General features: G+C 37.5%; 1 protein-coding gene across 2 annotated transcripts in view; it reads left to right on the forward strand.

The window, feature by feature from the left end:
* The first annotated feature begins 934 nt into the window (after positions 1-934).
* The window catches only part of N4BP2L2 (NEDD4 binding protein 2 like 2), a 67,824-nt gene continuing 54,717 nt past the window's right edge, over positions 935-14,041 (forward strand). For both annotated transcript variants that reach the window (XM_039239832.1, XM_039239831.1), the window contains exons 1-3: positions 935-1,105; positions 2,406-3,661; positions 13,480-13,604. In XM_039239832.1, coding sequence (XP_039095763.1) covers positions 2,406-3,661; positions 13,480-13,604 — 1,381 coding nt within the window. In that variant the 5' untranslated portion in view covers positions 935-1,105. The remainder of the gene's footprint in view (positions 1,106-2,405; positions 3,662-13,479; positions 13,605-14,041) is intronic.

A 14,041-nucleotide genomic window follows, 5' to 3' on the forward strand; every position in this document is an offset into this window, starting at 1 on the left:
AATTTGTATTTGAGGAAGACTGTTTACAAGGGGATGGATTGCTTTGGTGATAAGCATAAGCCCTCTTGATCATAAAGCTGTTAAATAATTAAATGCAAATATTCCAAACTATGACTTTAACTATATATTTATAAATTAAAACATTATCACAACAGAAAGATTTATTTAAATACGAAGACATTAGCAGTTTCACTTGCAGTGAAAGAACAGCGGGGAGGGAGCGGGCCTCGAAAGTGTGGGGACATAGTGGGAAGTCAGAAAGGGCTCTGAGCTCAGGATTGTCAAGTTGTTCATTTAAAAAATGATTATTTCTAATTTAACAGACACACAGCACTTACTTTTCGCTAGGTGCTGTTCCAAGCGCTTGTTACAAATTGACTTTTTTTAATGGGCAAGCTCAGTAATTGGCCTTTGTTTCTCAAAATACAACATAGCTACGATACTAAATAATTTTCTCTTCAGTACTTAAGGCTCTGCTGCAATGACTGTCTCCATGGACAGAAGAACGTGAACTTAAAACTACTGAGTGGTTTTCCGTAGAAATGCCGGCAACCCTACTTGGCGATAAATGTTGAGGCCTCTTTGAAAAGCCTCATTGACGGTCTCCTAGAAAGTCTCAAAAGCATTGCACTGAAAGCGGCTTATGTATCTGGGGTGCCAGGCACTCACGTTCTCTTTTCCTTTACGGATGAATCCCAGAGTAGGGTCACTGCCTTTTTTAGCTAAAGTTGACATTTCTAAATAACTTTCCCGATTCGGTTCTGGGAACTAGTTAAGGTTTACGTTTGTTACCGCTAGGGTGTCTCACGCAATGAACTCTGGGAGACCGAGTCTCCGGGCACAGAGTTTACCAGCGCCTTGTGTGAAAGCTGGACTTCAGTTCCCACAATGCCGAGCGCAAACCCGTAATTCCTACCGGGGTACCAGCGCGGTGGCCGCCATCTTGCGTACGGCGGTGCAGCTTGCCCAGCTGTTGAGGAGTTGGGTTTTAGTTCCTCAGCTTTGGGGCGGTGTTTGCCCGTTGCTTTCACCTTTTCAGATGTTCGTGTCTTTCTAGACGAGATTTTATTGGGAGGTAAAAGTCAATGCAGAGCTATAGTGTAAGGTGAGTAAACACCTCATTTTAAGTAAGGGTGGGGTAGTGATGGTGACGTTTTCTTTTCTTTTTTGTTTTGGCTTCTCGTCTGTTTCTGGAAGGACCTTTTTGATTAGCGTGGAGTGAAGCTTTGAGTCTCGGAGGTCTCTAGAATTTCTGACAACCCGAACAGGTCTCCATTGGGATAAAGAAACTGGCTGACGCACTTTTGCCCGGGCTGCCCTCTTTGGAGGTCAGGAGGCCTTGGGACTCTGGTTGTATATAGGCCACGCTTTGTTAATGCAATCGTCTTGTTGTTCTTTGAGACTTTTATGATATTTCGAATGAGGAAGTGAGAAGCGGAGAGATGGTCGGAGGCGCTGTGTAAGAGGGCCGTTTCCGAAAGGACGGCGTTTACAGTTGTATCATCTTCAGTCTTTGTAGGCCTACCTGTATCATTGTTCAGTTCGTCTTTTTTGTCCTTTTCTCTCTCTGTTAGAGGAACACCAGAGAGCGGGCAGAATGAAGAAGTAGTGAGTAAAACAGCCTTTGGGATTGCACTTTTGAGGGTCCCTAAGTAATTTCAAGGGAAGCAGGATTTATCTTTGAGATTGACCAAGCATGTGGAAAAGATCAGCGCTTTGATTTGGAGAGTTGCCAGATTTTTAAACGTGATGTGACATATTTGAGGCATTCTTAGTGCCACTTAAGTTTTTTATTTATTTATTATTCTTTCAAATTAATGCTGTACAGCCATTTCGAAGCCACTTCTACGCTAGTAGCAGGGATAGGGTCTGTAAAGTCTGGCATTTCAGGTAATCTAACATTTGATTGCTAAGGAGTCGCTGAGGTTTGGGAGCTGGACGCGTTTACTCTGATTTAGTGATTTTAAACAGTTAACAGTTACTGATGCCATTTATCACAACCATTTTGGAAATGTGTCAGTTTGGCTGGCAGATTTACTCTCCATCTTAGTACACAATTGTGTATATTTCCAAAATATATATTGATTTAATTTTCTAAACTTAAATTCTTTAAGTTCTTTAACTTCATAAATGCATCCATTTCCATTAAAGGTGAGATATATCTTTTTTCTTTTAAAACATACTTACCCTCAGTGAGACTCCCTCCCTTAAATCATTATAACAACACTTAAATAGTATGCAGTAATAAAATTACAACTTTCTAAGTTTTGGATTTTGGGAAAATGTTACCATTAATTGTTTATATCACACATTTATATGTCTTTTCTGATTTCTTGTTTCTGAAAAACTTTTGTTTAGGTTTTTAAAATATTAATTATTAATTATGGGATTTATTTGTTCCCCAGATGCCTTATGGTGAAATTGAAGCGAAATCCTTGGATCATGGTGAAGAACTAACAAGTGAACCATGCTATAAAAAATTAAAGTCAACTGAAGAAGCTTATGTTTTTTCCCACCACGGTAGTGCTAACTTTCACAGAATCCAAGAGAAAACTGGGAATGATTGGGTCCCTGTGACCATTGTTGATGTCAGAGGACATAGTTCTCAGGAGGACAAAACCAAAGCAACAGACTCGTTGAAACCTGTGCGTGAGGAGGTGCCTGGTAATAATAGACCAGATGTTATTGAATCCACTGATGCACAGATTTTACAGGATGCAGGTCCTCTATCAGTGTCCACAGATGATGAGATATATAGTACAAGTAAAGCATTTATAGGACCCATTTACAAACCCCCTGAGAAGAGGAAATGTAATGAAGCAAGGAACCAGTCAGACACTATTAGTGGTATAGCTGACAGAGGACGAGTACAGAAACAGCAGTTTAACTCCAAAGAATCAGAGCTTGACAATGAATTATTCCAGTTTTACAAAGAAATTGAAGAGCTTGAAAATGAAAAAGATGATTTGGAAGGAAGTTGTAGAGAACCCGAACCCTCTGAGGAACAACTTAATACATATCATCAGGGCCATAATAATGATCTGTTAAAATCTGAAGAAGGAAAGAAAAGAGATATTAGAGATGCTCTACAGTCACATTGTGATTATCAACAGCATGTGGGGAATGAGCCAGGCAAATATCCTTGTAATGGACAAGTAATACCTGCATTTTGTGACGATTCGTTTACTTCCTTCAGGCCTGAATGGCAATCAGTACATTCTTTTATAATACCCCCAGGTCCTCCTCTTCCCAGTTTTAACTATCATTTAAATATTCAAAGATTCAGTGCTCCACCAAATCCACCATCAGATATTTTCCAGGCCCAAGATGGCTCTCAGCTTCAAAATGGGTATTATGTAAATAGTGGTCACGTTAACTGGAATGGTTTGACTTTTGATCCGAATAATGACTATATTGACTGTAGTGAGAATGCCAGTAGAGATCATTCCTCTACAAATGGCTACAGTGTGCAAGATGGATATGTGAGTAATGGTTTCTATGAAGCCAGTGAAGGATGTTGGAAAGATCCTTCTATGGACAACCATAATGGAACAGACAGGCTTATGAACCAGCAGTTTCAAGAAGAAAAGTTAAATAAAATGCAGAAGCTACTTATTCTTTTAAGAGGCTTGCCTGGTTCTGGGAAAACAACGTTGTCTCGGTGAGTAAAGGATACCAAGTGAACACTTGGAAATTCATTACTTACAAATTATAGATGATAGTTAGAATCAATGACAAATGCTTTCATGTTTCTAGTAGAAAATGTTTAATTTGTTACACCTGAGAATGGCATCGGACAGTGTAAATATTTAAAAAGATCTTTCCTGATGGAGTAAAGGAGAATTGGCATATAAAGATTTCTGCTGAAGGTTTTAAAAATAGATACACCATTGTATAATTATGACAGTGATGTAAGTAAATGCTATTTGAGAACTGTACTGGCCTTCCCTTTTTAAGTCAGATTCAAGAAGAGCTGGAATCAGGCTTTTGATTCCGTTTTTTCAAACTTTATGGCCTTGGACTAGTTTTGCTATTTGTTAATAGAACGAGTAATACTTATTTTCCTGGAATAATTGTGAGAAGTAAATGAGATAACCCAAGGAAAGGAGGTGTGAGTGTGTTTTAAGCACTGTGCTGTGTTCATTCCATTGATTGATAGAGGGAACCTTTTGATTTCTTTAAATTTAAGGAGTCTGAAGTGAGCAGTACCTGAGTAAAATGGAGTTACAACTGATAATATTTTATTGAATGACAAAATGTTTCAAATTCTCATTTTGTTTACATTTTTTAGAAAAAATATTGATGTGCTTGAATTCTAGTGTGCAGTTGTGGAAAATAACACAAGAAAAACAAATTCTTTGCAGTTTTTTTAGGATGACTCAAGATTTATGTTAGGTAAGGAGAAAAAGAAACCTTGATGTCTTGGTGGTGAAGATAAAGAAGTCCAAAGAAGCATTATATAAATGTTTTATATTTACTTCCAAAACAGTCTGACTAGAAGTTTCTTCAGAAGCAAGAAATTAAGGAAAGATTAAACTTATGGCCTAGACATGTTTTTTAAGCTAGATCATAAGCAGTGGTCTTTGTAAAGGAATTTAAATTTAGGTCTTTGCATTTTGATTCCTCTTATTTTCATGAAGATTTTGTAGAGAAGATGAGATTTCTACTCTTTAGAAGGGATAGAAGAGTGAAGTCTCATGAACATGGGCAGTCCTCTAGATTTAGTATATAAGACCAGAGGAAAGAAGCAGTTGCAATTTGGAAATTGTATGAAGGGATCTCCTAGCTAGGGTCACCTGACTATGTGGGTATAGAATAAATTAAGAAAGAAAGACGAGATTTGAGATAGCATTGGAATATGTTGAAACTGAAGATGAATAAGGTAGTGGTAATGTGATAGAATGTAATTATTACATTCAAGAATGTAATTATACCAGGAGATTATAGAGGTGATTATATATAATATGTGTATTTGAGGAATTAGGTAGATAAGAGTGGATGGTATAGTATTAACCACTATTTGTATCATGATTTACAATTTACAGGTACTTTGACATATAAAAATCTTGTAATTTTGGTTGTGTTATTTTCATTTCATAGAAGGAGCAGAGGCTTAAGAGATTAAGTTCAGGTTAAAGGGCTTGGGAGAAGTTAGAAAACCTGGGACAAGATCAAACTGTAGATATAAATGATAGTGTGTTTCTTCCCTGTTCCTTCACTTTAATATCTATTGCATGCAGGGCCCAATACCTGACTCCTGACTTTAAGGAGCTTGTTTAAAAGAAGCACGAGTATCTGTTTAAGTCACCATCTTTTTTTTTGTTGTTTAAAATGTATTTATTTTTGAGAGAGAGAAAGAGTGGGAGTGGGGAAGGGGCAGAGAGAGAGGGAGGCAGAGAAATCTGAAGCAGGCTCCAGGCTCTGAGCTGTCAGCACAGAGCCCTATGTAGGGCTTGAACTCATGAACTGCTAGATCATGACCTGCGCTGAAGTGGGACACTTAACCATCTGAGACACTCATGAGCCTCTAGGTTACCACTTCCTTTTTTAATGTTTTCATTTATTTTTGAGAGAGAGACAGAGTGAATGAGTCGGGAAGGGGCAGAGAGAAAGGGAGACAGAAGATCCAAAGCGGGTGCTGTGCTTAGAGCAGAGAGCCCAGTGGGGGGTCTGAACTCATGAACCACAAGATCATGAACGGAGCTGACGTCAGATGCTTAACAGACTGAGCCATCCGGGCGCCCCTAGGTCACCACTTTTTAAATGATGTAAGATTGGTTGGTTGGGACTGGAGGTAAAACCAGATAGTCTGTGGTGGAGAATGTTTTTATGTGGGAATTAGCTTTCAAAATTGGTTTTGTTTTGTTTTTTTTATTTTTTTAAATGTTTACTTTTGAGAGAGAAACAAGGACAGAGCACAAGTTGGGGAGGGGCAGAGAAAGGGAGACAGAATCCAAAGCAGGCTCTAGGCTCTTAGCTGTCAGCACAGAGCTAGATGCGGGGCTTGAACCCACAAATCATGAGATCGTGGCCTGAGCTGAAGTCAGACGCCTAACCAACTAAGCCACCCAGGCGCTCCTAAAATGAAACTTGAAGCATAAAAGGAGTCAAGATTTGATAGATCAGAGTTGATTTGGGGCACTAAATGAGAAGATAGCATTATTTAGTATTGCTGTGTGGTAATGAGTATAGGAGGTTAAATTTCAAATTTTCTGGGGGTGGCATTCGAGTCTCCTCTTCCTTAATTTAGTCCTTGCCCACCTCTCCATCTTCATGTCCTTCTGTAGTTGGACTAGATCCGGCCCTCTATAGCAGGAGACATAATACCTGTCTGTTCATTGTTCTCATTACTCTACTTAGTCAAAGGTTCTCTTGAACGTTTCTGCCTTTTGAGGTTTTGGCTTATCATCTCAGCCCTCAATTATCCTTTTGAACTCATGTAGTATTTGACTTTACCAAATTTTTACTTAGTAGCTTACCCACAACTTTGCTAACAGATTTTAATGAAATCAGTTTTAAATTAAATTCTAACACAAGTACAGGTTTCAAATATTTATGAATAAGCTAGTGCAAAACTGTTTGTACCCCTTTGTAGGTGTGTGGAAGTGCTAGCTCTTTGTCCTTTTAGGAAAACTTACAGCACTTTGATTAAAGGTTTATTTCAGGCAGAATTCAACAATTTCTGGATGTGGAATTTTGTTACCATTGTAATTGGCATCAGCCAAACAGAATCCTCTGAATCAGGGGTTGGACACAGGATCATTTAGGGATCAAGCTTTGATTGTCATTCCTAGGGGCATGGACTATAGATTTTGCTAGATTCTTACACCCTGTTTATACAAGGGAGGAAAGTTGAACTTAAGATATTTGAGGTAATACACATTTCTTCTACTCTTCTAATTTCACTATCAAGAGAATGTATTTTCAGAAATGGGCCACTAATTTCATCATTAGCATAATATATAATTTCATATATTAGCATAAGTATAATTTCAACATTAGCAAAATGTTGAGAGTTGATAAGAGATAAATACTGAAGCACTTTCAGAGAGGGGAAAAGATGTTCCACTGCTGGTTTTGAAGATGGAGGAAGGGACCATATGGAGCTGGCTTTTAGAAGCTGGAAAACTTGGCAAACGTACAGATTCTCCTAAGCAGTCTCCAAGAGGAATGCCAGCCTACCCACACTTTGATTTTAGCACAGTGGAACTGATTTCAGGTTTTTCACCTTCAGAACTGTAATATAATGCATGTTGTTTTAAGCCACTAAGTTTGTGGAATTTGTTATAGCAGCCGTAAGGAAATGCAAGGGAGTTTTTTTTTTAAGTTTATTTATTTATTTTGAGAGAGAGTGTGTGGTTGAGTGAGTGGGGGAGTGGCAGAGAGAGAGAGAGAGAGAGAGAGAGAGAGAGATTGATTCCTACGTAGGCTCCCTGCTGTCAGCATGGAGCCCAGTGCAGGACCCAATCCCATGGGAACTGTGAGATCATTACCTGAGCTGAGAGAGTTGGATGCTTAAGCTTAACCAGCTAAGCCACCCAGGTGCCCAAGAAATTACAGTTTAAAGAGAAATGGAAAGAGATTTTTTTTCCCTCCGTGCTTTTGGAGAAGATCTAAGTTTAAACTCCAGAGGAAAGATTGACCTTTCCTTATATAGATCTCTATTCTTAATTGAAGTAGTCTTTAGAGAGTGAAATGCCCCAGTGAAGGGGTTTGGAGATATTGGAGGTATGAAGGGTATGCAGGGCCACTTAGTAAATGAGAGAAAGCATTCATGAAATGTCAGTTCTACTCATTTTTTTTTTTTTTTTGAAAAATCACTTCTGGTTGTAAATGCACATGGATTATTAAAGAAAATAATGAACAGTTAATAGAAATTTTAAAAATAAATTATGAAAATTAACTCATGATAGGCCACTAGGGTTCCCAAAACAGAGTTAAGGAACAGGATTCACTTGTTCCGTACTTAAGTGAAGAATTATAAGCACAGTCTGTGTTAGTTATCTAGGGGTGGGTAACAAATTACCTTATTAAAAACAGAGTTAAAGCATTTATCATCTCACGGTTTCTGAAGGACAGGAGTCAGGGTGCAGTTATCTGGGTGTCTCTGGGTCAAGGTCTTTAACAATGCTGTTGACTAAAGTGTTGCCTAGGGCTATGTTCTGATCTGAAGGTTGGGGTGGATGTGCTTGGAAGATCTCTCTTGAGGTTATTGACAAGACTTGATTCCTTGTGAGCTATTGGGTTGAAAGGCTTCAGTTAATTGCTGGCTTATAGGCTGGAGACCTCCCTTGGTTCTTTGCTCCTTGGGCTGCTCTCCATTCACAGCTGTGATAAGAGAGGGGGAGCCAGCTTTAAGCCTAAGACAGAAGCCACTTTTTTCTATAATCGAATATCAGAAAGGGATGTTACATCAACCCTGCCATATTGTGTTAGAAGCTATAGTCACTGACTCCCACCTCTACTCAAGGGGAAGGGATTATAGGAGGGAGTGAATACCAGGAGGCAGGGGTCATTGTAAGTCATTGGTTTTGGCTCTCCCACCGCTACGTAACTCCAGTGGCCTGATTTCTGCAATCATTTTCCTTTCTGGATTTGTTTAATATCAAATTAGCAGAGTTGTCATGAGAGTTAAATGGGGTCATAGATACACATAAAATGCTTGTCATATGGTAAGTTTTCAAAAAGATAGACATTCTGAAAAAATACAAATCAAGTAGCCAGTGAGTTCATACCTGATTTTTTTTAATTAGATACTTGATTTTTCAGAGTTCTAAGTTTTGACATTTGAAGGATTCATTTTAATACCTTAATTAACATGTGAGAGTTCTTTTTTTTTTTTAAATATGTGTATTGTCAATTTGGTTTCCATATAACACCCAGTGCTCATCCCAACAAGTGCCCTCCTCAATGCCCATTACCCACTTTCTCTCTCCCCCACTCCCCATCCACATGTGAGAGTTCTAATGGATTCTGAAAGAATTTTGAAAATGTTAATATTTTTAAGTAACTTATTTTTGGTTCACATGATTGGTATGGCACCAAATATATCCAAATTGATTATAAGTATTTTTTTATACAAATCCCCAAAATAAAGCTTCACAGTCTGAGGTAATTCAGGGAATTTTTAAAGCTGCATGAACAGTCTGAGAGGAAAAATCTCTCTTGAAGCTAAAATTATTTGCTGTAATCATGATTTATGTATTTAAGATGTTCTTCATAGAGGTTTATTCATGTTTGATATTTACTTGGTTTAATGATGTAAATTGATTTGCTATCTCCTCCCCTCTCACTCCATACCTGCCCTCTACCTTTTTTTGAGTTTAAAACATTTCTTGGATACAAAAGCTACTATATGTTTCTTGTATGGTATTAATATCTGAAAAATCAGTGCTAACAAAAGAATGGGGAAAAAATGAAACAGGATGTCTAAGAAAGATGATAATCAGTTTTCTGATACTGTTGAATATAATTTGATATGATAAGGCTTATTACGATCAAAATGTTTTTGGGTTATTGAGCTTTGGTTTGGAATGCTAATATTGTAGCATTTTTATATTCTGGGTTATCTGTATAAACAAGTAAGATACCAAATATGTTAGTATATTTTGGAAAAATTATGGCAAGTTAAAAAAGGAATCCAACTGCAGCCTTGGAAATAACATAACCATTTAATTTCATTTGCTTTGTTTGAAGTCACTTGAACTATTATTTTTATGAGTGGAAATGCATGCTTAAATATTTTTATTTTGGGGGCACCTGGGTGGCTCAGTCAGTTAAGCATCCGACTTCAGCTCAGGTCATGCTCTTATGGTTCGTGTGTTCGAGCCCCATGTTGGGCTCTGTGCTGACAGGTAGCTCAGAGCCTGGAGCCTGTTTCAGATTCTGTATCTCCCTCTCTCTCTGACCCTCCCCTGCTCACGCTGTCTCTCTCTCTCTCAGAAATAAATAAAAACATTTAAAATTTTTTTTAATTTTTATTCTTAAATATGCAATTTTATTTTTATTATAAAGTATACAAGCATACTTGTTTTATTATACTTCATAGATACTGCACTTTTTACAAATTGAAGGTTTGTGGTAACCCCTGTGTCAAGCAGGTCTTTTGCTTCATTCTTTCAACAGCATCTGTTCAGAGTGTCCTTATGTCACTGAGCAATTCTCAGAATATTTCAAACTTTATTTTTAGTATATTTGTTATGGTAATTTGTGATTAGTCATCTTTGATGTGTTACTATTAAAAAATATTATTTATTTTTGAAGAAGAGCGAGAGAGTGAGCAAGTGAGCATGAGTGGGGGAGGTGCAGAGAGAGAGGGAGGCAGAATCTGAAACAGTCTCCAGGCCCGAGCTGTCAGCACAAAACCAGATGCAGGGCTCAAACTTATGAGCTGCAAGATCATGACCTAAGTCGAATTTGGACACTGGCTCTGACTGAGTCACCCAGGTGCCCTAGATGTTGCTATTGTAATTGTTTTGGGGTGCCACAAACTGTGCCCATTTAAGATAGGAAACTTTATTGATAAACATGGTATTCTGACTGTTCCACCAACCTGCTGTTCCCCCATGTCTCTCCCTGTTTTCAGGCCTACTTATTCCCAGAGATACAACAATAATGAGTAATCTACTCTGGCCTCTAAGTGAAAGGGGAGAGTTGTGCATGTCTTTAAGTCATAAGCTGGAAGTGATTATACTTAGGGAGGAAGGTATGCCAAAAGTTCAGATAGGCCATAAGTTGGCCACTTGAGCCAAACAGGCAGCCAGATTGTTACTGCAAAGGAAAGGTTCTTGAAGGAAATTAAAAACACTACTCCAGTGAACACACAAATGATAATAAAGCAAAATAGCCTTGCTAGTATGGACAAAGTTGGAGTATCTGGATAATAGATCAAACCAGCTACAACATTCTCTTAAGCCAAAACCTAACCCAGAGTCCTAACTCTGCAGTTCTGTGAAGGCTGAGAGAGGTAAGGAAGCTACACAAGTGTGAAGCTAGCAGAGGTTGGTTCATGAAGTTTAAGGAAATATGCTGTCTCCATAACATAAAAGTACAAGGTGAAGCAGAAGTGCTGTTGTAAAACCTGTCGCAAGATGTAGCTAAGATAATGAAAAGATAGCTGCAATAATTAATGAAGGTGGGTGACCACACTAAATGACAGATCTTCAGTGTAGACAGTCTTCTACTGGAATAAGTTGCCATCTAGGATTTTCATAGCTAGAGAAGAGAAGTCAGTGCCTTAGCTTCAGAAGACAGGCTGACTCTTTCTTGTTAGGGGCTAATACAGCTGGTGACTGGGTTGAAGACAATGCTCTTTTACTATTCTGAAAATCCTAGAGCCCTTAAGAATTATGCTAAATGTACCCTGTCTGAGCTCTATAAATGGAACAACAAAGCCTGGATGACAGCATGTTTGTTTACAGCATGGTTTACTGAATATTAGAAGCCCACTTCTAATATGGCTCAGAAAAAAAGATTCCTTTCAAAATATTACTGCTCACTGACCTGCTCACCCGAGAGCTCTGGTGGAGATGTAGAAGATAAATGTTGTTTTCATGCCTGCTACCACAACATCCATCCTTCAGCCCGTGAATCAAGGACTAATTTTGACTTTCAAGTCTTATTATTAAGAAATACATCTTGTAAGGCTATAGTTGCCATAGATAGTGATTCTTTGATCACAGGAAATTCAAAGTAAATTGAAAACCTCCTGGAAAGGATTTACCCTTCTAGATGCCCTTAAGAATATCCATGATTCATGGGATGAGGTCACAATATCAATATGAAGAGGAGTTTAGAAGTTGATTCCTGCCCTCATGGATGACTTTGATGGGCTTAAGACTTTAGTGGAGTAGTCAACTGCAGATGTGGTAGAAATAGCAAGAAAACTAGAATTAGAAGTGGAGCCTGAAAATGTAACTGAATTGCTGCAGTCTCATGATAAAAATTTAACAGACGAGGCATTTCTTATTATGGACAGGAAAGAAAGTGGTTTCTTGAGATGAAGTCCATTAGTGAAGATGCTGCAAACACTGTAGACATGACAACAAAAGATTTAGAATATTCTATAGACTTAGTTGCTAAAAGGATTAAATCTGATTTTCAGAGAAGTTCTCTTGTGATTAAAATGCTATCAAACAGCATCACATGACAGAGAATTTTTTTTACGAAAGGAAGAGTCAATACATGGGCCACAGTTGTCTAATTTTAGAGAATTGCCATAGCCACCCAGCTTCCAGCCACCACCTGATCAGTTGGCAGCCATCAAGATTGAGGCAAGACCCTCCACCAGCAAAAAGATTATTATTACTTGCCGAAAGCTCAAATGATGGTTAGCATTTTTATCAATAAAATATTTTTTAATTAAGACATATATATATATTTTTTAGTAATAACTTTTATATGCCCTGGGAAACCAAAAAGTTAATTTGACTCCCTTTATTGTGATATTCACTTTATTGTGGCTTAGAACTGAACCTGCAGTATCTCTGAGGTATGCCTATTTACAAGTTTTTTATAAGCTGAGGAAAGGAGAGGTTTGTCTTACTAGTTGGAGTTCTTCCTATTCCTTTGTAGTAGGAGGTATGTATTCTTGAATCATCCCCTGACAGTACTCTTTATTTTAATCCCTTCCCATCTTTCCACTCCTTTCCCTTCTCAAAAAAAATTGTAAAATGATATCCAGTTGCCCAGTGGCTGAGAAGGCAGAGATAAACAACAAAATACTTCTATTACTGTTGGATCCAAATTATACTCTCACTGTTTTTTACCTTTTCTTAGCCCACCCCCAGTTTCGTTCATGAGTCACTGGCTTTGGGAATTCTCTGACAATCTGAACACTAGTTAATCTCATTGTGCCTAGAAATTTAAGGTGGTATCATATTGTGAGAACAAAGTTTGATTATGACTTATTTGAAGATTGTGCTTTTATTATGTGTTTAGTAATTCATTTAGTAATTTAATCTCTTAGCAGATTTAAAATTTGATTATACTTTGGATGATTACAAGCTATTTCACAACCTTAAGCCTCAGGCTATTTCTCACTTTCACTTTTAGGTCAAATGTGTTTGTGCCTTGTGGAAATGAGTTTATCAAAGTTGCTTTAGGTCAAATAAAGTTTTCTCCATATGAATTTCTTGCTTGGGCTTATTTGCCTTTTAGGTTAAGTATTGCACTAAATTTAGGCAATTTTAGAAACCAAATACAAGTTCACTAAAGTTAAAACATGGATTATAACATAATTTGGGGATTGAATGAAGAACTTTTTTTTTAAAGTGGCAATACAAATGCCACCTACAAATGTTACTGGTTGTAATTGTATAGATTTAAGTGTGAAGTGATATTTGAAATCTGAAATCTGCTACTGAGCTATTCTGTTTGCAATATATATACAGGTAAGTATCAGAGATTCATTCCTGTGTGGTTTATTTTTGATGGTTATAAATTTTATAAATGGCGCCTTATGATTTCTTTTATTAACAGAATTCTGCTTGGTCAGAGTCGTGATGGCATTGTGTTCAGCACTGATGACTATTTTCACCATCAAGATGGGTACAGGTATAATGTTAATCAACTTGGTGATGCCCATGACTGGAACCAGAACAGAGGTTTGTTTTGGGCCAAGTCTCTGGGATGGAATATTTGACTGAGTCAGAAGACTGAGTTTTTATTCTCAACTTGACTTTTACCAGCAGAATGACTTTGGCAAGCCATTTAAATAACTTTGAGACCCAATTTTTTCATCTATTTGAAGCAATGATAGTTATACTTGCCTTACTTGATCAAGACTGTTATGAGATTAGAGAATTTAGAAAGGTATATTTTGTAAATTGTAAATAATGTACCAGTATAAGCTGGCAAAATAGAGATGTGGGTTATTTAATAACCTTTATTTTATACCTCAGGAATAAATTTCAGAGAACTCAATACTATTGCATATTCCCAAAAAGTATTTCCCTAGAAATAATGCTAATGTTTTTTTAAGTCTTCATATAATGCCTGCAAATGTTAAAAGTTTTTTGCATTGACATTATTCCACCAAAAA

Source organism: Hyaena hyaena, unplaced genomic scaffold (assembly GCF_003009895.1).
Source record: "Hyaena hyaena isolate Hyena2069 unplaced genomic scaffold, ASM300989v1 scaffold_163, whole genome shotgun sequence".
Lineage (NCBI taxonomy): Eukaryota > Metazoa > Chordata > Mammalia > Carnivora > Hyaenidae > Hyaena > Hyaena hyaena.